The sequence below is a fragment of the Heteronotia binoei genome, chromosome 1 (genome assembly GCF_032191835.1).
Source record: "Heteronotia binoei isolate CCM8104 ecotype False Entrance Well chromosome 1, APGP_CSIRO_Hbin_v1, whole genome shotgun sequence".
Taxonomy (NCBI): Eukaryota; Metazoa; Chordata; class Lepidosauria; order Squamata; family Gekkonidae; genus Heteronotia; species Heteronotia binoei.
This window is the reverse complement of record NC_083223.1, coordinates 266,756,176-266,778,568: the sequence shown is the minus strand read 5'-3', so window position 1 is coordinate 266,778,568 and position 22,393 is coordinate 266,756,176. Positions and strand designations below refer to the sequence as shown.

Genomic DNA, 22,393 nt, shown 5'->3' with positions numbered 1-22,393 from the left:
TGAATTGGACTTGGGAACCCTAAATATATTGTGGGTTAAATACAATTATTTATATATAAATGGTTTTTCTTGTTATGTAATTTGATATAGAAGCTGGTTCACGTGGGCCTTTTTGCTTTTTGTTTCCTTAAACCCTCCCCCCCCCCGCTTCAGGGTCATCAGAAAGTGGGGGGGGGGGGTGAGGGAAGGGAAATGTCTGCTGGGAACTCTATTGTTCCCTATGGAGACTTATTCCCATAGAAAATAATGGAGAATTGATCTGCAGGTATCTGGGGCTCCGGCGGGGGGCTGTTTTTTGAGGTAGAGATGCCATATTTTCAGCATAGCATCCAGTGCCTCTCCCCCAAATACCCCTCAGGTTTCAAAAAGATTGGACCGGGCGTCCAAATCTATGAGCCCTCAAAGAAGGTGTCCCTATCCTTCATTATTTCCTATGGAAGGAAGGCATTGAAAAGGTGTGCGGTCCCTTTAAATACGATGGCCAGAACTCCCTTTGGAATTCCATTATGCTTGTCACACCCTTGCTCCTGGATATTTCTGGATATCCAGATATTTCTTGAATTGGACTTGGCAACCCCATGCCTTATACTGAATCAGACTCTCGGTCCATCAGTCAGTATTGTCTACTCAGACTGGCAGCGGCGCTCCAGGGTTTGATTCCCCACTCCTCCACATGCGCCTGCTGGAATGGCCTTGGGTCAGCCATAACTCTGGCAGAGGTTGTCCTTGAAAGGGCAGCTGCTGTGAGAGCCCTCTCCAGCCCCACCCACCTCACAGAGTGCCTGTTGTGGGGGAGGAAGGTAAAGGAGTTTGTGAGCCGCTCTGAGATTCAGGGTGGAGGGCAGAATATAAATTCAATGTCTTCTTCGATGTCTTATGTATTGAGACTGGACCTTGGCCTTAGGGTCAAGCAGGGACTTGGCTGAGCCTGAGACTCCATAGCAATAGCCACCTGGATACTGGAAGGAGGCCAATCAGGGGTCATTAGGCCAGCCCTGAACCTATAGTTGTGTGTGATGGGTTTTTGGGTGGGATTATTTGCATGCATATAAACAGGGCCTTAGAAGAAGAAGAATTGCAGATTTATATCCCGCCCTTTTCTCTGAATCAGAGACTCAGAGCAGTTTATAATCTCCTTTATCTTCTCTCCCCACAACAGACATCCTGTGAGGTGGGTAGGGCTGAAAGGGCTCTCACAGCAGCTGCCATTTCAAGGACAACTCCTGCCAGAGCTATGGCTAACCTAAGGCCATTCCAGCAGGTGCAAGTGAAGGCGTGGGAAATCAAACCCGGTTCTCCCAGATAAGAGTCCACGCACTTAACCACTACACCAAACTGGCTCTCTGAAGAAGAAGATGACATTGGATTTATATCCCACCCTCCACTCCAAATCTCAGAGTGGCTCACAATCTCTTTACCTTCCTCCCCCACAACAGGCATCCTGTGAGGTAGGTGGGGCTGAGAGGGCTCTCACAGCAGCTGCCCTTTCAAGGACAACCTCTGCCAGAGCTATGGCTGACCCAAAGCCATTCCAGCAGGTGCAAGTGAAGGAGTGGGGAATCAAACCCGGTTCTCCCAGATAAGAGTCCGAAAACTTAACCACTACACCAAACTGGCCCTGCAAGCCAGTCCAGTTTTACCTTGCTATGCTGAATCACTGAATAAAGAGCTGAATTCACTATCTCCTGAGCGTCCTCATGCTTCGAACCCATTACATTTTAGTTATAATAGTGGGGGATCTCCAGCCACCACTGGAGGTTTGCGACAATACAATAAAGCAGAAGTCCAATGGTGCTTTAAAGACTATGACTGCAGTCCCGTAGCACCTTCAAGGCTAAAAAAGAGCCAGATCTACACATCTCCATGTGGACAAAAATCCAACAAATCTAGTATCAAATCACATGTCAAAGTTAGGACCGTGGACTGAACCAGGGGTGGCCAAACTTGCTTAATGTAAGAGCCACACAGAATAAATGTCAGATGTTTGAAGAAGAATTGCAGATTTATACCCCGCCCTTCTCTCTGAATCAGAAACTCAGAGCGGCTTACAATCTCCTATATCTTCTCCCCCCACAACAGACACCCTGTTAGGTGGGTGGGGCTGAGAGGGCTCTCACAGCAGCTGCCCTTTCAAGGACAACCTCTGCCAGAGCAATGGCTGACCCAAGGCCATTCCAGCAGCTGCAAGTGGAGGAGTGGGGAATCAAACCCGGTTCTCCCAGATAAGAGTCCATGCACTTAACCACTACACCAAACTGGCTCGAGAGCTGGAAGACAGGAACGTCAGATGTTTGAGAGAAGGAAGGGAGGAAGAAAACTAAGGAAATGGGGGAGAGGTGGAAAGAAAACAACTTTACTTTTAAATGCATTCTCCAAGCTGCTGGCTGGCTTGGAGACGTGATTTAAAGAAATAAATGCCTTATCCAAGCTAGCTGATGGGGGCTTCAAGAGCCACACAATAGGTGTGAAGGAGCCACAAGTGGTGCCCAAGCCACAGTTTGGCCACCCCTGCACTGAACTATAAAAAGCATGGATCCAATGTGTGCATCTTTATGAATTGATTTGATTTTTAGAAGAAGAATTGCAGATTTATACCCCGCCCTTCTCTCTGAATCAGAGACTCAGAGCGGCTTGCAATTACCTTTATCTTCTCCGCCCACAACAGACACCCTGTGGGGTGGGTGGGGCTGAGAGGGCTATCACAACCACCACACCAAACGTTTAAAATAAAACCTGACGTTATGTGTGTGAAGGCATGCCTGGACACGTTGAGTGTTGTGTCCTGAGCTTGAGGCGCAACCCAATAGACTGGGAGGAGCCAAAGATCCGCAACCCGATTGGCTGCTTCATTCAAACTGGCCAATCGGCAGACAGTATCAGAGGACCCTAGGATCTGCCAATGAGAATGCATATTCTAATGAAGGCTCCAAAAAGGGCGCAATCGCAGGAGGTGTTCTGCTTCTTGGGGGCTGGGTTTCCCCTGCCCCAACTGTATATATTGCCACATGTTCTGGTACTTAGCAGGAGTTTCTAGTCACAAAGTAGACATGCTGAATCTCTAATAAAGAGCTTTAATCGCTCCGCAAGAGCCTCTTCATGCATTGAACCCAGTATTTCATACCTCACCGAGCTTGTACACAGAGTGGCTGAGATCATGGCTGTGGCACCAGGACTGCTTCCCGAGTACGGCCCTACACATCCCGAGCAGTGGGAGTCGTGGGTGGAACAACTACAATACTATGTAGAATTCCAGGAGATCGAGGGAGCCAAGAAGAAGGTGCTGCTGCTCAGCTCCTGTGGAATCGCCGCCCTGGAGCTCGCCCAAGGCCTCCTAGCGCCCACCTCGCTCGAAGAGGCATCCTTTGAGCAGCTCATCACGGCGCTGACAGAACACTTTGCACCTCCGCCCACCCGCCTGACTCGCCGTTTTGACTTCTTCGAACGGAACCAGTGGCCCAACGAGCCTGCCGCGGACTACCTCTCTACCCTACGCCAGCTGGCTCTACGATGGGAGTTTCCCAGCCTGGAAGAGGCTCTGCTTGACCGTTTCGTTTTCGGTCTTCGGGACAAAAAACTGCAGCGGAAGCTCATGGGCCAGAAGGACACCACCCTCCAGAAGGCGGTCCAGGAGGCAACGGCTTATGAGAAATTCTGGAGGGGTCGACCCGCGACTGCCGTGCATCAGGCCGCCTCATCGTCCGCTTTTGAGGACTCTGACGGTGAGGGAGCGCTCAAGATTCACCGCGCCGCACCGAAGAACCTGCAGACACGGGCGCCCAAGGCTGCAGCTGCCCGAGCAGGTGCCAGCTATGGGGAGCTGCAGGAGCGCCACACATGTAAATTCCACGACGTCATCTGCCACCTCTGCGGGAAATTGGGACACCTAGCTCGTGACTGCCGCTCCAAAGTGGCCAGGGCATCACCTGGTGGGGCGCGCCATTGCAGCCAAGGCCGCCATAAAGAATCAGCGCACCAGGGGGAGCTTCACGTCCTCACGGCTGCCCCCTTACAGGTACCGCAGCTACCTGGGCCTCCGCTTGAGACCACTGTACTCATAGAAGGGGCGCCCTGCTCGATGGAGGTAGATACCGGATCCGGGTACTCGATCATCTCGGCCAAGACCTTCCAGAGCCTGTTCCCTCATGGCGGATACCGTCTCAGGTCAGCCCCCTTGATGGTAAGGGACTTTCAGAAGCGGGTGGTGCCGGTTAAAGGCGTTGGCTCCTTTCGAGTCAAATATGGACATTTCAAGGGGCCCCTGGACTTGGTGGTGGTGGAGGATCCTTTGGCTAGCTTGTTGGGGCGGGCTTGGTTCCAGCCGCTAGGGATCCGAGTCACGGGCGTTCATCAGGCTACTGTACACCCGGACTTCTCCAGTACACCCGGACTTCTCCCGTCTGCATTCAGCGGAACTCTGGGACAGTACACGGGTCCTCCGGTGTCCTTGCAGATGAACCCCGCTGGGCAGCCCATAAGGCTGAAGGCCCACCACATTCCGTTGGCTTGTAGGCCAAAGGTGGAGGCACGGGTGAGGAGATGCCAACCCTGTCAGGAGACCCCACCGGCACCTGCAACCACTCCGGTGCAAACCTGGGAGCCCAGCAACAAGCCATGGTCCCGCCTCCACTTAGACTTTGCAGGGCCCTTCCAGGGACAGCTCTTTTTCATAGCCGTGGACTCCCACTCTAAGTGGCTTGAGGTGGTCCCCGTTGCATCGTCCTCCACCCAAGCGGCCATAAAGGCGCTCCACATAATGTTTGCTACGCATGGCCTGCCGGACACGTTAGTCACAGACAACGAAACTGCCTTCACCTCCACAGAGTTTCAGGAGTTCGTCTCCCGGAACCTGATCCGGCACATCAGGTCTGCGCCCTTCCATCCGCCCACTGACGACCAGACGGAACGGATGGTCCGGACTACCAAAGACTCACTTCGTCGCATTGTCCAGGGGGCCTGGGAAGCCCGTTTGGTGGTATTCCTTTTGGGCCAGAGGGCCATCCCTTGCGCTTCTACAGGCCACAGCCCGGCTGAACTCCTGATGGGCCGGCGGCTCTCCACCCTCCGCGACCGACGCCATCTGGATAGAGCCTTGGACTTCCCGTCAGCTACAGAGGTCTGCCCGGCTCCCAGAGGCTTCACTCCCGGGGACCCAGTCTATGCGAGGAACCTCACAGGCAGCCCAGCCTGGGTTCCCACCCGGATTACAACAGTGACAGGCCCCGTGTCCTACGAGGTTGTGACAGAGGGTGGCCTCAACCTCCAGTGCCACCTCAACCCGCTGCGTTCCCACACAGACCTGGAGGAAGTCAATACTGGCCAGGCCCCTGACAGCATGCCGGAGACGACCCGGCTACTTCCATCCGAGCCGGCCCTGTCCGAGGAACTGGTCTGCGCACCGCAGGACGAACTGATGACCTCGGTGGCTCCTACACCGCCAACGGATCCTCCGGCATTCCCCACCCCTCGGCTTGCAGCTAAGGGAGCCGCTGTTTCGAGCCAGGCACCGGCCCCTGCCTCGCCACAGCCTGCACCCCGGTGCTCGTCACGGAAACGGCACTGGCCAGCTCATCTGAAAGATTATGTATGTTAGGCTTGCAGACTAGGGGGTGGGAGGGGTGTTATGTATGTGAAGGCATGCCTGGACATGTTGTGTCCTGAGCTCGAGGCGCAACACAGTAGACTGGGAGGAGCCAAAGATCCGCATCCCGATTGGCTGCTTCATTCAAACTGGCCCATGGGGAGGGCAGCCTCAGAGGATCCTAGGATCTGCCAATAAGAATGCATATTCTAATGAAGGCTCCAAAAAGGGCCCAATCGCAGGAGGTGTTCTGCTTCTTGGGGGCTGGCTTTCCCCTGCCCCAACTGTATATATTGGGGTACCATATTCTGGTACTTAGGAGTTTGTAGTCACTTAGTAGAGATGCTGAATCGCTAATAAAGAGCTTTAATCACTACGCAAGAGCCTCCTCATGCATCGAACCCAGAACCTGACAACTGCTTTCCAAATAGCCACCCTTTGAGTTCAAACCACGAGAGCTGATTTGAACTACTTTTATTTACTTTGTTTATAGCCCACCTACCTCACTGAAAAAGGCAAAGTACAGGAGAAACAAGCGACAAAAGGAAAGCATTGACCACCCTGTAGACCAGGGGTGGCCAAACTGGCTCAGGAGCCACGTGTGGCTCTTTCACACATATTGTGTGGCTCTCAAAGCCTCCACTGCCCCATCAGCTGGCTTGGAAAACACATTTCTCTCTTCAAATCACTTCTGCAAGTCAAGCCAGCCGGCAGCTTGGAGAATGCATTTCAAGTTGCTTTCTTTCCACTTCTCCATCCCATCTCTTTGCCTTCCTTCCTTCCTTCCTTCCTTCCTTCCTTCCTTCCTTCCTTCCTTCCTTCCTTCCTTCCTTCCTTCCTTCCTTCCTTCCTTCCTTCCTTCCTTCCTTGTCTTGTGGCTCTCAAACTTCTGATGTTTATTCTGTGTGGCTCTTACATTAAGCAAGTTTGGCCACTCCTGCTGTAGACAGGAAGCTAATAGGGCTCAGATTACAGAATAAGGAACAAAACTCTTCAGGCGCGGTAATACAGATCATGGGTTACAAGGTTATGCTGTTTACAATAAGCATCTGAAGAGACCACCTTTAAATGCTTTGGGCCAGCTGGGGTTTTGGTGAGCCTCTGTTTAGTTCTATGTTGTTAGCCTCCCTGAGTCTTTTGTAGAATGGGCGGGATATAAATCTCACAGAATGAATGAATGAATAGATAAAATCAGATGTTTAAGAGCCACAAGGAAGGAAATCAGGCAGACAGAAAGGAAGGCAAATAGATGGAGAGGAGAGGGAGATGGAAAGAAAGCAACTTTAACTTTGCATACGTTCTCCAAGCTGCTGGTTGGCTTCCAAGATCTGAAAAGCTCAGGCTAGATGGGAGGTACCCAGGGCAAGGCAGTTCTCCCTCTCATCAGATATAGGTTAGAGACCCCAATGGGCCGTAACAGCCAGCTGAAGTTCTCATCTACAGATCTATGCAGCCTGTTTTCATCCATCTTTGCTAGTGGCTGCCATCACCGCTTGTGGCAATGAATCCCAGAAGGCAGGTACCCGTTTTGTTTCGGATTGTATCACCCTGTTTCTCCTGCAGAGGTAAATCTCGAAGGAGTCGGAGAATAATGTCTTTCTACAGATTTCAGGATGTTTCCTGAAATAAGCAATTGTCAGAAATGTTTTGGATCTGCCACATAAGGCACCGCTTTCTTGCTGATGTGGCTGTTGTACTGAGAGTTGCCAACTTCCAGGCTGTGGCTAGAGATCTCCAGTTTTTACAACTGATCTGCCAGCAACAGGGATCAGATCATCTTGAGGAAAGGACGGCTTTGGGAGGTAGACCCCCCCTCCCCAAATTCCATCCTCCTCAGGCTTCCCACCCACCACGCAAATCTCCAAGTATTTTCCAGCCTGGCAACCCTAGCTGTGATGTTTTGTTTTCCTGTCCTTATCTTCACGTTGGCAAGTTTCCTTGATAGTATATTATGAAGATCTGTATTTGTTGTTTTCACAAAACCTAAATGTGCGGAAAGGGGAAATATAAACATCTATCTTAATTAAATTCAACCTAAGGCCGGAAGCTGCCCCTCTAACCTGCCTCTCTAGCCTTTTCCACTTTCTCTATCTCCTACAGATCCAGGTGCGCAGCCGAGTTGGTCTGAAGCAACCGAATATAGTAAGTTCAGTGTAGGGTTGCCGAGTCCAATTCAAGAAATATCTGGGGACTTTGGAGGTGGAGCCAGGAGGCTTTGGGGGTGGAGCCGGGAGCAAGGGTGTGACAAGCATAATTGAACTCCAAAGGGAGTTCTGGCCAGCACATTGAAAGGGACTGCACACCTTTTCAAATGCCTCCCTTTCATTGGAAATAATGGACAGGGGCACCTTCTTTTGGGGCTCATAGAATTGAACCCCCCTGGTCCAATCTTTTTGAAACTTGGAGAGTATTTTGGGAAGAGGTCAGGATCCTATGCTGCAAATTAGGCGCCTCTACCTCAAAAAACAGCCCCCCTCCAGATACCCGCAGATCAATTCTCCATTATACCCTATGGGAATCGGTCTCCATAGGAAAGAACAGAGTCCCCAGCAGACATTTCCCTCCCCCCCCTCTGCTTTCTGATGACCTTGAAGTGGGGGAGAGGTCCAAACCAGGGGATCCCCTGCCTCCACCCGGGGATTGGCAACCTTAGTTCAGTGGCACCTTTAAGACAAACAAAGTTTAATTCTGAGTAGAAAGATCCAGATGGGTAGCCGTCTGAAGCAGTAAAACAAAGCAGGAATCAAGTTGCACCTTTTAAGACCAACGAAGTTTTATTCAGAATGTAAGCTTTCATGTGTTAGAAGCACACTCCATCAGACAATAGGAGTGGAAGGGCAAGCAGTTCTAAATATAGAGAAAGTGGGCAGTGAGTTAGTATGCAAAGTAATGGAAAAATTTTTTAGCATGTTAAAAGAATCACAATTGGGGTCTGGTGATTGTTAGTTTGTGTTGACTGGGCAGAGACAACAAGAAGGCAATATAAGTCGGAATAGCAGATTGATGTCTATGTCATTAAGGTATCCTGGGTGTGAAGTGCATTACATATGCTAAACCCACTTTCACCAAATATGGCAATATATCCCCAATGTAGGATAGTGTATCAGAATAATGCTTTTGTATTGACATACTCAAACAAGGGATACTGGCTGACAAGGGATATTGGCTGCATCTCATTCCATATACAAAACCCATCTTCCACTATATTTTAATGTATTTTTTCCTAATGGGAATGATGTATATATTTATGTTACATGTTAAAGGGTAAATTAGTCGGACAGGATAAACTTCTAGGAAAGAAATCATTTTGACCCAGGTTTATTAGCAATAGAATTATTAACAGGCATTCTCACATGTTACTGTTTTATGGTTTCCCACGCTAATGCAACCCAGATCAAAGGTTTTCTGAATGTATTAATTTTTCTATTCTGCTATTGGATTTTAACTTTGTACCACTTGGCATTCCAAACCCCACCAGCTATACGTGGCTCTGCTTACTATACCTCATTCCTCGTCTGAAGAAGCGCGCGTGCGCACGAAAGCTTACGTTCTGAATAAAACTACGTTGGTCTTAAGGGTGCAATCGACTCCTATTTTGATCTACTACTTCAGACCAACACGGCCGCCTACTTGGATCTATCAACAAATAAGACCGTAAGCTTTTGTGTGCATGTACACTTCTTCAGGGACGGTGGCTCGGCGGTAGAGCATCTGCTTGGGAAGCAGAAGGTCCCAGGTTCAATCCCCGGCATCTCCAAAAAAGGGTCCAGGCAAATTGGTGTGAAAAACCTCAGCTTGAGACCCTGGAGAGCCGCTGCCAGTCTGAGAAGACAATACTGACTTTGATGGACCTTTGAGGGTCTGATTCAGTAGAAAGCAGCTTCATATGTATGTTCATATTCAGTTACATAGGACAAAGTTGGAGCGCTGTTGTACTTTTAAGACCAACAAAGTTTTATTCATGGTATAAGCTTGCCGGAGCACCCTGGACGCTAAATTTATTCCTTCTCCTACAGACATTCACATCCGATCCCGCCTCCTCTCCGTCTATCAATCATTTACCGTTTTCCGGTCTATTTTCTATTTTAGCTTTTGGGCCTCTCTAGCTTTACCACATCCCACAAGCCACGCCCACCATTTCCCCTTCCCCTCTCCAAAGCACCGCCCATCAAGACTTTGTCCCGCCTTCCCGAGTCTCGGAGCCTGTTTTTTTTTTTTTCCCTCGTGCCCCGCTTTTCCTAATCAGACCAATCAGGAGGCGCTCAAGGGCCAGGCTATTAGCCAATCGGAAAGGTTTCCGAGGCAAGAAAGGGAGGACCCAATCAGGACGACGCCGGAGTCATGACGCAACGCTCCAAATGCCAATCAGCGCTACCGGCGGTGGCGTTTGAACGCGGCGGTTGGATAGTGGGGAGGGCGGGGACAGAGTGCGCGAGGGAAGAGCGAGGCGGCGGCGCGCGCGGGGCTCCGCCCAGCTCTGTAACGGACGGCTTCTGAGAGGCTTGGCGCGCTCGTTCGGTGGTCGCTCTCGCGGGGTCTGCCGGGAAACTTGCCTGAGGGGAGGGGGAGCGGTGTCGTCATGTCGCATAAACAGATCTATTATTCCGACAAGTACGACGACGAGGAGTTCGAGTACCGGTGAGAGGCGGGGCTGGGGCTCAAGGGGGCGGGGCCTGGGGAATGGAAGCAGACAGGGCTGAGCCTGGGGCTCTGGTTGCTATAGCAACGGTCTGGGAGCGCCTCGTGGGCGCCTTGAACGAAGAGGCGGCTGGATGGAGCTTCCATGGGCAGAGGCAGTCTGGCTGTGAAAGATGGGTGTTGGCGAGGTGGAAGGACAGGTAGGGCTGCCAATCCACAGGTTTGGAGGCCCTACCCCCCCCCCCCCCCGCTTTAGGGTCATCAAAAAGCGGGGTGGGGGAGGGAGGGAAATGTCTGCTGGGTGCTATATTATTCCCATTCCTAAAGGGTATAATGGAGAATTGATTCATGGGTACCTGGGGCGCGCTCTCTCTCTCTCCCCCCCCTCCCCCAGTTTGGTGTAGTGGTTAAGTGTGCGGACTCTTATCTGGGAGAACCGGGTTTGATTCCCCACTCCTCCACTTGCACCTGCTAGCATGGCCTTGGGTCAGCCATATCTCTGGCAGAGGTTGTCCTTGAAAGGGCAGCTGCTGTAAGAGCCCTCTCAGTCCCACCCACCTCACAGGGTGTCTGTTGTGGGGGAGGAAGGGAAAGGAGATTGTGAACCGCTCTGAGACTCTTCGGAGTGGAGGGCGGGATATAAATCCAATATCTTCATCTACCTCACAGGGTGTCTGTTGTGGGGGAGGAAGGGAAAGGAGATTGTGAGCCGCTCTGAGATTCTTCAGAGTGGAGGGCGGGATATAAATCCAATATCTTCATCTACCTCACAGGGTGTCTGTTGTGGGGGAGGAAGGGAAAGGAGATTGTGAGCCGCTCTGAGACTCTTCGGAGTGGAGGGCGGGATATAAATCCAATATCTTCATCTACCTCGCAGGGTGTCTGTTGTGGGGGAGGAAAGTAAAGGAGATTGTGAGCCGCTCTGAGACTCTTCGGAGTGGAGGGCGGGATATAAATCCAATATCTTCATCTACCTCACAGGGTGTCTGTTGTGGGGGAGGAAGGTAAAGGAGATTGTGAGTCGCTCTGAGACTCTTCGGAGTGGAGGGCGGGATATAAATCCAATATCTTCATCTACCTCACAGGGTGTCTGTTGTGGGGGAGGAAGGTAAAGGAGATTGTGAGCCGCTCTGAGACTCTTTGGAGTGGAGGGCGGGATACAAATCCAATATCTTCTTCTTCTTCTCGAAAGCATGCTACAACAAAATTTGTTAGTCTTAAAGTTTTCTTTACTGTTTTGGGTTCCATCTGTGAATCTTTGGTTAGCTGCAGAAGCGCTTTTCCAAAGCTAGATTCTTTAATTATGGCCTAGCAGTGAAGCATCTGAGGTCAGAGGCAGTCTGTCGCAGTATACCAGCTCCTGGTGGTGGCGAGTGAGACAGGGGGTTGTGGGGTACCCCAAATTGGCAGTCTCCTAATTAGTCGGGGAAGTTAGTTTTATTGGAGGCAAGCGAGAGGTGGATAACGGGGGATCTCCACTAATGTATACCAGGATTTTCTTTTAGAAAACTCAAACCAGACAGATGTTCAGCTAGAGAGCCGGTTTGGTGTAGAGAGAGCCGGTTTGATGTAGTGGTTAAGTGAACAGACTCTTATCTGGGAGAACCGGGTTTGATTCCCCACTCTTCCACTTGTAGCTGCTGGAATGGCCTCGGGTCAGCCATAGCTATCGCAGGAGTTGTCCTTGAAAGGGCAGCTGCTGTGAGAGCCCTCTCAGCCCCACCCACCTCACAGGGTGTCTGTTGTGGGGGGAAGAAGATATAGATAGGAGATTGTAAGAGTCTCTGATTCAGAGAGAAGGGTAGGATATAAATCTGCAGTCTTCTTCTTTAGAAATGCTCAGCTAGAAATAAAAGGACTAAACATACACTTTGAACACATACAAGAGCTATCTAAGAGAAAATCAGGGAGGAAAGAGGGAAAGCTTTTTGGGGGGCAGGGGGGGGTAATATTTACCAATCTTGCAGAGGTCGTGAAGGCAGCAGATGAAAAGGTGGTTGAACATATATGAACATATGAAGCTGCCTTATACTGAATCAGACCCTCCCTTGGTCCATCAAAGTCAGTATTGTCTTCTCAGACTGGCAGTGGCTCTCCAGGGTCTCAAGCTGAGGATTTTCACACCTATTTGCCTGGACCCTTTTTTGGAGATGCCGGGGATTGAACCTGGGACCTTCTGCTTCCCAAGCAGATGCTCTGCCACTGAGCCACTGTCCCTCCCCTAACAGAGAGAAGAGAGCCCACAAAATGGGGGTGTAGCCAGGAACACAAACACAAGGTGCTTGCTGGGTGCTCTTTGTATAGGAAAATTGTGTCCTGGGGTTCTGTTAACACAATCATCCTCCAAAACAACACCTTGTAGGTTTGCCCGAAGAATCAAAGAATTGTGATAAACTTGTTTAGATTTCTTGAGGTGGGTGCAAACTATAAATCTTTCTGGATAACTATATCTGAGGAGCTAAGAGCTGCTGGATGACCTTGTAGTTGCAGGACTGGAAATTACCAGGTTGTTGTAAAGGAGGTTGGGTGGCTGTACATCAGGGTAAAAAAGGGTCAGGATGAAAATTAGTTTAGAGTTTTCCTGAGGACCCCTTTATTCTTTAATTAGGCATCTCAGGGGTGGGGAGAGAGTGTTTGCCAATCAGCCATTTGACTTCACCTTCCCAAAACAGAAATATTTTCCCAGACCTACCTCTGTTTTCACTTTTACTAGCATCCATTTTGTATGACATTACAGGTGCCTTAATTTTTTTTAGGTGATATTAATATGAAAGGTGTTGTTCTTCTTTCTGGGTGCTAAACTGCTCCTTCAGTGGGAAGAGGGATCTGTCTGCTAACAAGGTGGCTTTCATTCTCTTGACCTGCTTGTAGACCTTCTTTGGCTAACCGGTGTGTGAAACAGGAGGGCTGAACTTGATGGATCTCTAGTCTGACCTACCAAGGCTATTCTTATGTAATAATAACAATAAGTCAGAATTATCTAATGAAATGATAAATATTGTTTTCTGACCGTTAGAGCAATTCCTCGGTGGAACAGGCTTCCTCGGAAGGTGGTGGGCTCTCCTTCCTTGAGGTTTTTAAACAGAGGCTAGATGACCATCTGACAGCAATGAAGATCCTGTGAATTTAGGGGGAGGTAGTTGTGAGTTTCCTGCATTGTGCAGGGGGTTGGGCTAGATGACCCTAGAGGTCCCTTCCAACTCTATGATTCTATGATTTGAGTGACTGGGGGAAAGGTACACATTTGAGAGGTAATCTCAGTGAAGAACTTTATAATAATGAATTTCCAGTTTATCTACAAATATAACCTTAACCTTTAGTGGAAATTAACGTATCTTTAACCCTTTCTTCAAGGAATTTAGAATGACACATGTAATCCTAGTCCTAGTGTACTTCTTAACAGATGTTTCATCCTGTTGATTTTGGTGACTTACAGTGTAGCCCTCTCCACATGTTTATTTATGTTATTTATTTGTAGTTTATCTTTCTCACAGAGTTTCAGGTGAATCAAATGTTCTGGTGAATGTGTACATCTGTCTGTAAGAAACAGCCAAAGTGTGTTCACTTTACAAATGAAACTGGAAGCCAATAGGTGGATAAATGTGTGATTCTAGTTACATGTTCAGCTGTACGTGTATTAGATGTTACATGATGCATGTATAAGGAAAAATCAAGCATATTGTACATGGCCTGTACATTTGTTTGCTGTAAATTCTGAACAGAGTTTGTGTAATCTGCCTGGAATCTCAGTGAGAAAGGCAGGTTATAAAAGCAAAATCAATAAATATGTTTCTTTCCCCTCTTGTATTGAAGCGCTTTGGGGTTACAAAGTTGAGGGGGGGCAGTGAATCACAAGAAATATTTGGGAGGAATCTTCTAGCAGTAAAACTTGGCTATTTCTAATGAAGCTCTTTGGGAGTTGGTTTTAATATTACATTTTAAAACATTGTACCCCACCGTCTTTTTCGACTAGCTACTGAGGCAGAGTGAAAGCAGTGTTAAAGAGGGAAGAAAACACCCAATTCAGATCGGTGGGAACAAAATTTAAATTTTAGTGCTGTGTTTTGTATTTAGTAGCCAGCAAGACAGAACAAAGACAGATTTCCCTCTTCTTTCGTAAGGATTTGGTAGTTAGCGATATGTTAATGTGCCTCTTAGCAGTCATTGTTCATGCAATTCTGTATCTGTTCTCCATGCGTGGTTCTAATATTATTAATTTTATTTTATTTTGCGAATTTATAGACCGTCCTTTCCCAAGATGGGCTCAGTTAAAAATTAAACAGTTAAAACCATTAAATAAAAACGAAATAAGGCAGCGTAAGTGGTATAAACATCATTCACAGATTGAGACACAGGATGCAGTCAGTGCAGGGAGGCCGATTAGATGGTATGAGGACGCCCGCCTGCCTTAGCCAAAAGCCTGGCGGAACAGTTCCATTTTGCAGGCCCTTCGGAATGGTAGTAGATCCGGTAGGGCCCGAGTCTCCTTGGGGAGCTGATTCCACCAGTTTGGGACCAGGCCCGAAAAGGCCCTGGCCCTGATCGAGGCAAGCTGGATGTCTTTTGGGCCAGGGATAGTTAAAAGATATTGGTTGGCCAATCATAGTGGCCTCCGGAGCTTGTATGGGGAGAGACGGTCCCGCGCAAGTAAATAGGTCCCGGCTTAGAAAAGATGTCATTAAATCCTGCATTCTGCTAGGTAGTAAAAGAAAATGTGAAATAGACACTGCAGTGGTGGAGTGCTGACTGGGTGCTGGGCCCAAGTGTGTGTCTATTGCTCATTTGGGCTTGCCCCCTTGTGCGGTTAAGGGTTAGATCCTGTAACATTCCAGTAACATCAGTACATTTCCCAGCAGAACAGCAGCGCCAGCTCTGTGTGATCAGAGTGAGAAACACCAGCACAGCTGTGGCACAGATAGCACATAATATTTAAAGAACTCGTTGCATGCTTTGGATGGGTGAGGCTTTTTATAGCCCTCACATGAGCGCATCTTCTTTTTTTTTTAATGCGCTTGAGATGTATAGCTGGTTCTATTGAATGTGTTGTGCTCTGTTCTCATGTTGGTCTTAAGCCCTTTTCCCGTTGGGCTTACTGTAAAAGAGAAATGCATCTCTGTGCTTCATAGGGCACAGAATATTTTGCGGCAGTCTCGCTTTGTTTCCACTCATCTCAGGGACCTCTCTGCTTTCGGTCTCACTGCAGGCATGTGATGTTGCCGAAAGACATTGCGAAGCTGGTTCCCAAGACCCACCTCATGTCGGAGTCCGAATGGAGGAACCTCGGCGTGCAGCAGAGCCAGGGCTGGGTTCACTACATGATCCACGAGCCAGGTGGGTTGCTAGGGCAACCTTTTGATGTCGGCTGAGGCTAGGCAAGAGGCTTCCCTGGGGGGGAGGGAATGCCAGGCAACACCTGGTCTTGGCAAAGCTGAAAATCTGTTGGGTAGGGTGCAAGGCCATTTGACCCTTCCCTGTTGGGGTGCAAGGAAAGATCGGGCCACATTAGGTCCTTCAAACAAACAATATTTGATCGTGTTACAAGGAATCTGTGGAATACGATCCCATTAATCTTGCTGGAATTGTAGATGGTGTTTGCGTGTAGGGGAAAGGGCTGGTTTTCTGAGGGGAAGGAATTCTAGTCCCAAATTTCTCAGGTTTTCATACTACGTAGGAATATGCATGCATACTATTGATTGGATGCAGTATAAGTGGTTAAGTGTGCGGACTCTTATCTGGGAGAACCGGGTTTGATTCCCCACTCCTCCATTTGCACCTGCTGGAATGGCCTTGGGTCAGCCATAGCTCTGGCAGAGGTTGTCCTTGAAAGGGCAGCTGCTGTGAGAGCCCTCTCAGCCCCACCCACCTCACAGGGTGTTTGTTGTGGGGGAGGAAGGGAAAGGAGATTGTGAGCCGCTCTGAGACTCTTTGGAGTGGAGGGCGGGATATAAATCCAATATCTTCTTCATCTTCTAAGTGCATGAGATATCAAGAGTATAACAGAGTTGATGCTCTGAAAATGAGGCACCTGGGGAGGGGAGGGCGGTTCCGGTCACAGTAAGCTAGTGTGATGTAGTGGTTATAAGACCGGTGGTCTCAGACTTCACGATGCTCTGAAGTTCACAGAGTGACACCGGGCCTTCACTCATCCCCAACCTAAACCTCCCTCACAGGTAGTTTTTATGTGGGGAAAAGAAGAGCTAAGTAGGCCATGCTGAAGGGCAAATAGGAATATACTAGATACTGATGGCATTAGCCATAAAGAGAGATGTGAAGCTGTACACTTCCAAAGCTGTCCATATTTAGTTCTCCTTGGCAGAGCCACTGCTGTATCCAGCAGGTGGCACAGCAGGTGTTTTATCTCCTGTGGCTTAACAGATCTCTGCTACTTTCTAAGAGTTGTATGTATTACAATCATTCGCTGGATCACTGATTATTATTTGGATCTGTACCTTATTTTTCCATTAAGACTGGTCCTCGGAATGCTTTCCAGTGCTTAAAATCCAACGTAAAGCTGTGACGTGATCTGTTAAAGGTACATGGTCTTGCATCTGGAAATCTCTCTTTCTGGCCCTTGACAGTTGGGGATGGTGGGCAAGATTCCAGGATCTTCTCTTGAAGCTGTAGGTGGATCTCTGCAGCAGCAGCCCTTCTCTTAGCTTTGTGGTGATACCACCCATGGGGATGTGATTAATCTGGCAAAACGGTATTAATCCTAGAGCACTTGCAAGGAGGGAAGAAGAAGAGATTGGATTTATACTCCCGCCCTTCGCTACCCAAAGGAGTCTCAGAGTGGCTTACAAAATCCTTTCCCTTCCTCTCCCCACAACAGACACCCTGTGAGCAATGTTCCTTCTAAGCTGCAGAGTGTTGTGAGCAAACATTCTACTTTGTAAGCTACTGGCATTAAAGCTGTGAGCTGCTGAATAAATTAGTGTGCTCTGGGATCATCCTTTCTGAGCCAAGACAAAAATGTGTGAGCTGGAGGCTAAAAATCTGTGCGCTAGCTCATGCTAACTCAGCTTAGAGGCAACACTGCCTGTGAGGTATGTGGAGCTGAGAGAGCTCTGACAGAAACTGCTCTTGAGCAGAACAGCTCTGCGAGAACTTGACTGATTCAAGGTCACATCAGCAGGTGCAAGTGCAGAAGTGGGGAATCAAACCCGGTTCTCTTAGATAAAAGTCCACGCACTTAACCCCTACATTAAACTGGCTCTGTCCCCACTAAAGTAAGAAGCTGCTCGATCCAAGTCACAGTCTCATATAAACAAGGTATCTCCTTTGTGTAAGTTGTAATCTGCAAAGAGGGCTAGGGGGCCTGTGTTCAGGAAAATTCTTGTCCCGAGAAGCCTCTTCCAGACCTTTCTAATTACAGACTGAAAGCAGTCATGGCTTTCAGTCAAAGGACTGGGGCAATAGACAAAACCAGCCCACCCTATAAGGTTGGCCACTCACAGGGTTAGTCTTCAAATCCAGTTAACTTTGGTAGCTGTAGCTGGCCTGGGTAAGGTACTGGATTCAGATGGAAGCCTCCCGAATGCAAGAACACACCAAAATATAATACTCGATTAAAAGGGTGTGCAGGAATTATACAGACAAGAGGAAAGAACAGTGAGAATAAAATAACAAAAGCTAACTAGCTAGTGCTACAAACTTACAAAAAAAAGGTTAGCCCTGGATATTTATTAAACAAGAGTTCTCTAATCCAGAGGTACTAAACAAGGCAGAGTCCAAGATAATTTCAAAGTCCAAAATCAACAGGTGTCTGGCTGTCCTGGCCCACCCCAATCAAAGTATCCAAAAACAAGACTTCAGACCAAGAACAAGAGCTGAGACAGCCTCTCAAGCTTGACCTTGAGTCAGTCACAAGTTCTCTCAGAGCTGTTCTGCACAAGAGCAGTTTCTGTCAGAGCTCTTTCAGCCCCACCTCCCTCACAGGGTGTCTGTTGTGGGGAGGGGAAGAGAAACGAGATTGTAAAGCGCTCTGAAGAAGACGACTGCGGATTTATACCCCACCCTTCTCTCTAAACCAGAGACTCAGAGCGGCTTACAATTTCCTATATCTTCTCCCCTTGCAACAGACACTCTGTGATGTGGGTGGGGCTGAGAGAGCTCTCCCAGAAGCTGCCCTTTCAAGGACAACCTCTGTGAGAGCTATGGCTAATCCAAGGCCATTCCAGCAGCTGTAAGTGGAGGGGAATCCTACCGGGTTCTCCCAGATAAGAATCCACACACTTAACCACCACCAAGCTGAGACTCCTTCAGGTAGTGAAGGGTGGGGTCTAAATCCAATCTCCTCTTCTGTGGCAAGAGCTTCCAAATTACGGCTAAGCACGCAAATTAGAATGAAGAACCTTACTATATGCCTTACAATCTGCACTGGCATGAGTCAAGCTAGCCGATCAAAAGTAGGCCCAGTAGTGTAACCCAAAGGACCGTAAGTGTTGTTGAGCAGGCGAAATAACGAAACAGGCAAGATTGCCAATTTGTATCTGGTGTTCTGGCATTACATCAGATCCAGTTAACAACCTCTCATAAATCCTTGCACTAACTAGAGGGAACATGCAGGCCTCCTAGGGTGGCTTCGAAACCTTTAGGGCTGATGATACTCCTAGTATCTTAAGAACTGTCTCCCAACCACCCTTTTCTTTCTTTCTCTCTCTGTCACTGTCAGTTTGGCCTTGGTGCTCAGAGAGCAGGAATTTTCAGTGTTCTGCAGAGTCTCAGCCTGAACCAGACACTATGAAGAGGACTAGTCTTTTGGGAGTCATTGCAGCACTGCAAAGTAGAAACTTTTGTAAACAAGGCTGGGATTTATAAGAAGCTGCTGGATGCACTGGACATTAGAACATTAACTTGTGGACACATTCCTAATTGTTTAGTCGTTCTGATTAGGGGTTGGAGCACCTTTGCTGTGACAAAAGTCTGATGAGCCTGGGCCTTTTCAGTTTATAGAAGAGATGCCTAAGGGGAGGGGGACATGATAGAACAGGGGTGGCCAAAATGTGGTTCTTTCACACATATTGTGTGGCTCTTGAAGCCTCCACCACCCTGTCAGCCAGATTGGAGAAGGCATTGGTCTGTTTAAATCACTTCGCCAAGCCAGCTGGTGGTTTGGAGAATGCATTTAAAGTTGTTTTTTTTGTCTGTCTGTCTACCTATCATCTTCCATCTTCTATCTCTCTCTCTCCCTCCCTCCCTTCCTTCTCTTGTGGCTCTCAAACATCTGACGTTCATGTCTTGCGGCTCTCAAACATCTGACATTTATTCTATGCGGCTCTTGCATTGAGCAAGTTTGGCCACCCCAGTGATAGAAGTGACCCAAAATGACACATAAGCTGGTGACAAAGGAGAAAATTTTCTCATTCTCCCAAAAGTTGTGCGCATGCAATGAAGCTAAGGGACAGTAGATACAAGGCGGACAAAAGGATATGCTGCTTCACACAGAGAGTGATTGAAATGTGGAGTTTGCAGCCAGAGGAAGCTGTGATGGCCGCAGCAATAAACAGCTTTAAAGGGGGATTCAGCAGACTGATAGAGAAGAGTGCTCTCAGTGGCTACTTACCATGGCAGCTAAAGGGAACCTCCATGTTCAGAGGCAGTTAGCGTCTGAATCCCAGTATCAGGAGGCAAAATCGAGGAAGGCTTTGACCTCTGTGCCCTGCTGTTGGCCCTCCAGAGGAACTGGCTGGCCACTGTGTGAGGTGGGAGGCTGGACTAGATGGACCCTCACTGGTCTGATCCAGCAGGGCTCTTCTGATGTTCTTCTGAGGAAAAGGCCTCAGCCACTCTGCCCTGTTGTAGGCCTTCCAGAGGAACTGGTTGAGGCCACTGCGTGAGGCAGGATGCTGGTCTAGATGGACCCTCACTGGTCTGATCCAGCAGGGCTCTTCTGATGTTCTTCTGAGGGGAAGGCCTCGGCCTCTCTGCCCTGTTGTTGGCCCTCCAGAGGAACTGGTTGAGGCCACTGCGTGAGGCAGGATGCTGGTCTAGATGGACCCTCACTGGTCTGATCCAGCAGGGCTCTTCTGATGTTCTTATGAGGGGAAGGCCTCAGCCACTCTGCCCTGTTGTAGGCCTTCCAGAGGAACTGGTTGAGGCCACTGTGTGAGGCAGGATGCTGGAATAGATGGACCCTCACTGGTCTGATCCAGCAGGGCTCTTCTGATGTTCTTCTGAGGGGAAGGCCTCAGCCTCTCTGCCCTGTTGCTGGCCCTCCAGAGGAACTGGTTGAGGCCACTGTGTGAGACAGGAGGCTGGACTAGATGGACCCTCACTGTTTTGATCCAGCAGGGCTGTTCTGATGTTCTTATGAGGGGAAGGGCTCAGCCTCTCTGCCCTGTTGTTGGCCCTCCAGAGGAACTGGCTGGCCACTGTGTGAGACAGGATGCTGGACTAGACGGTCCACTGCTCTGATCCAGCAGGGTCTTCTTGTCATGTGTGGAATAAGTTTTGAGAAATCCCGAGTGAGCTGGGTGGCTAGGCCCTGAACTCTGCTTGAAAACCTTTAACACGTTGTTTCCTCTCTCCCCCGCAGAACCTCATATCCTGCTTTTCCGGAGGCCCTTGCCAAAGAAGCCAGAGAAATGACTTGTGGGTAAATGTTCCTCAGAAGTTTTAGATACAAGCACCTTTTTTAAAGTTTGGCAAATTTTAAAATGTTTTTTAAAATTTTGGCAAATGTTTTCACTTCGTCTGTCGAAAGAACACCCCTGGACGAGACCCACGTTCAGCCTAGCTTTTCTCACTTCAGAACAACTGTCTATCGAAAGGGACTGAATTGGCTGAGTACACAGACTTCATTACAGTTGGAATGCAAAATTTTTTACACTGCCTTCACAGCTAAAGGCTGCTGCTTTTTCACACCTGGGGGGTGCAGTTTGGTTTTTAAATCCAGGAATTTCTGAAGAGTGTTTCTCTGGTTGGATTTCTTTTTAATATGTATGTTCTAAGTCTTACATTTCAGGTTCTCTTTTTGGAACTTTTAATGTTATTTGAGATATGACTGTTCTTATGGCTCTTTTAATAAAGCACCAACATTTTACCTAGTCTTTTATCTTGAGACAAAATTTTTGGGGAAATTCTGTTCGCTGCTTAAATGCTGCTGATTTGCAGGTTGGACATTGTAGTGAGCTTTTAATGAGCAGAACATCTGATCACTGCTCTCTGTCTAGAAGAGAGGAATTTGTCCAGTCACTTTGCCAGGCCTCTACACAGAGATGGCCATATGCCTATAAAAACTCCAGTTTGGTGTAGTGGTTAAGTGTGCAGTCTCTTATCTGGGAGAACCGGGTTTGATTCCCCACTCCTCCACTTGCACCTGCTGGAATGGCCTTGGGTCAGCCATAGCTCTGGCAGAGGTTGTCCTTGAAAGGGCAGCTGTTGTGAGAGCCCTCTGAGCCCCTCCCACCTCACAGGGTGTCTGTTGCAGGAGAGGAAGGTAAAGGAGATTGTGAGCCACTCTGAGATTCGAAGTTTGGGGCGGGATATAAATCTAACATCATCTTCCTCTTCTTCCATGACACAAAGTATACAGAGAACGTCCCAAGTTCAATCCCCGGTGACTACAATGTAAGGATCTGGGGCCTGATTTATACATCGCAAGTTAATGTGGTTCTAAAATAGACCATATCAGGGCTTTTTTCCTGGAGGAATGAGGCAGGACAGAGATCCGGAACCTCTATGTGGAAACAGAGTTCTCAAAAAATGTTTAAAAGTTCTAAGAGGCACCCATGTGTTTCTTATTTATTTCCCTCGTGAGAGTTCTCGCACCCCTTTTTCCAAGAAAAAAAAGCCTTAGGCCAGGGGTGTCAAACATGCAGCCCAAGGGCCAAATTGAGCCCCTGGAGGGCTCCATCAGGCCCCCAAGCAACTGGCTGTCATCTGCTTCCTTCTCCCTCTCTCTCTTGCTTCCTTCCGTCTCACAGCTTGCTTTACTAGGCTTGCTCGATTGCACAGAAGCTACAGAGCAAAGCCTTTATTTTCTCCATTGGCTGAGACTCCTCAGGGAGGAAGGGAGGGGGAGGGATAGCTTGCTTTGCCGGGCTTTCTCAGTTGCACAGCAGAGCTACTGAGGCGAGCCTCCCTTCTATTGGCTGAGGCTCCTCCCTGCCTGTTCCCCTGGGGAAGGAAGGAAAGAGCCAGAGCTTCCTTGTTCCAGTTGCCTGAATTGCATGGGAG

At 48.7% G+C, this 22,393-nt stretch overlaps 1 protein-coding gene across 1 annotated transcript; it reads left to right on the top strand.

Moving 5' to 3' along the window:
- The first annotated feature begins 9,924 nt into the window (after positions 1 to 9,924).
- On the top strand, positions 9,925 to 21,261 carry CKS1B (CDC28 protein kinase regulatory subunit 1B). Its single transcript, XM_060255365.1, has 3 exons — positions 9,925 to 10,216; positions 15,420 to 15,547; positions 20,751 to 21,261. Exons 1-3 carry the CDS (start codon positions 10,158 to 10,160, stop codon positions 20,801 to 20,803), a joined length of 240 nt encoding a protein of 79 aa, XP_060111348.1. The 5' UTR covers positions 9,925 to 10,157; the 3' UTR covers positions 20,804 to 21,261.
- Positions 21,262 to 22,393: the final 1,132 nt, after the last annotated feature.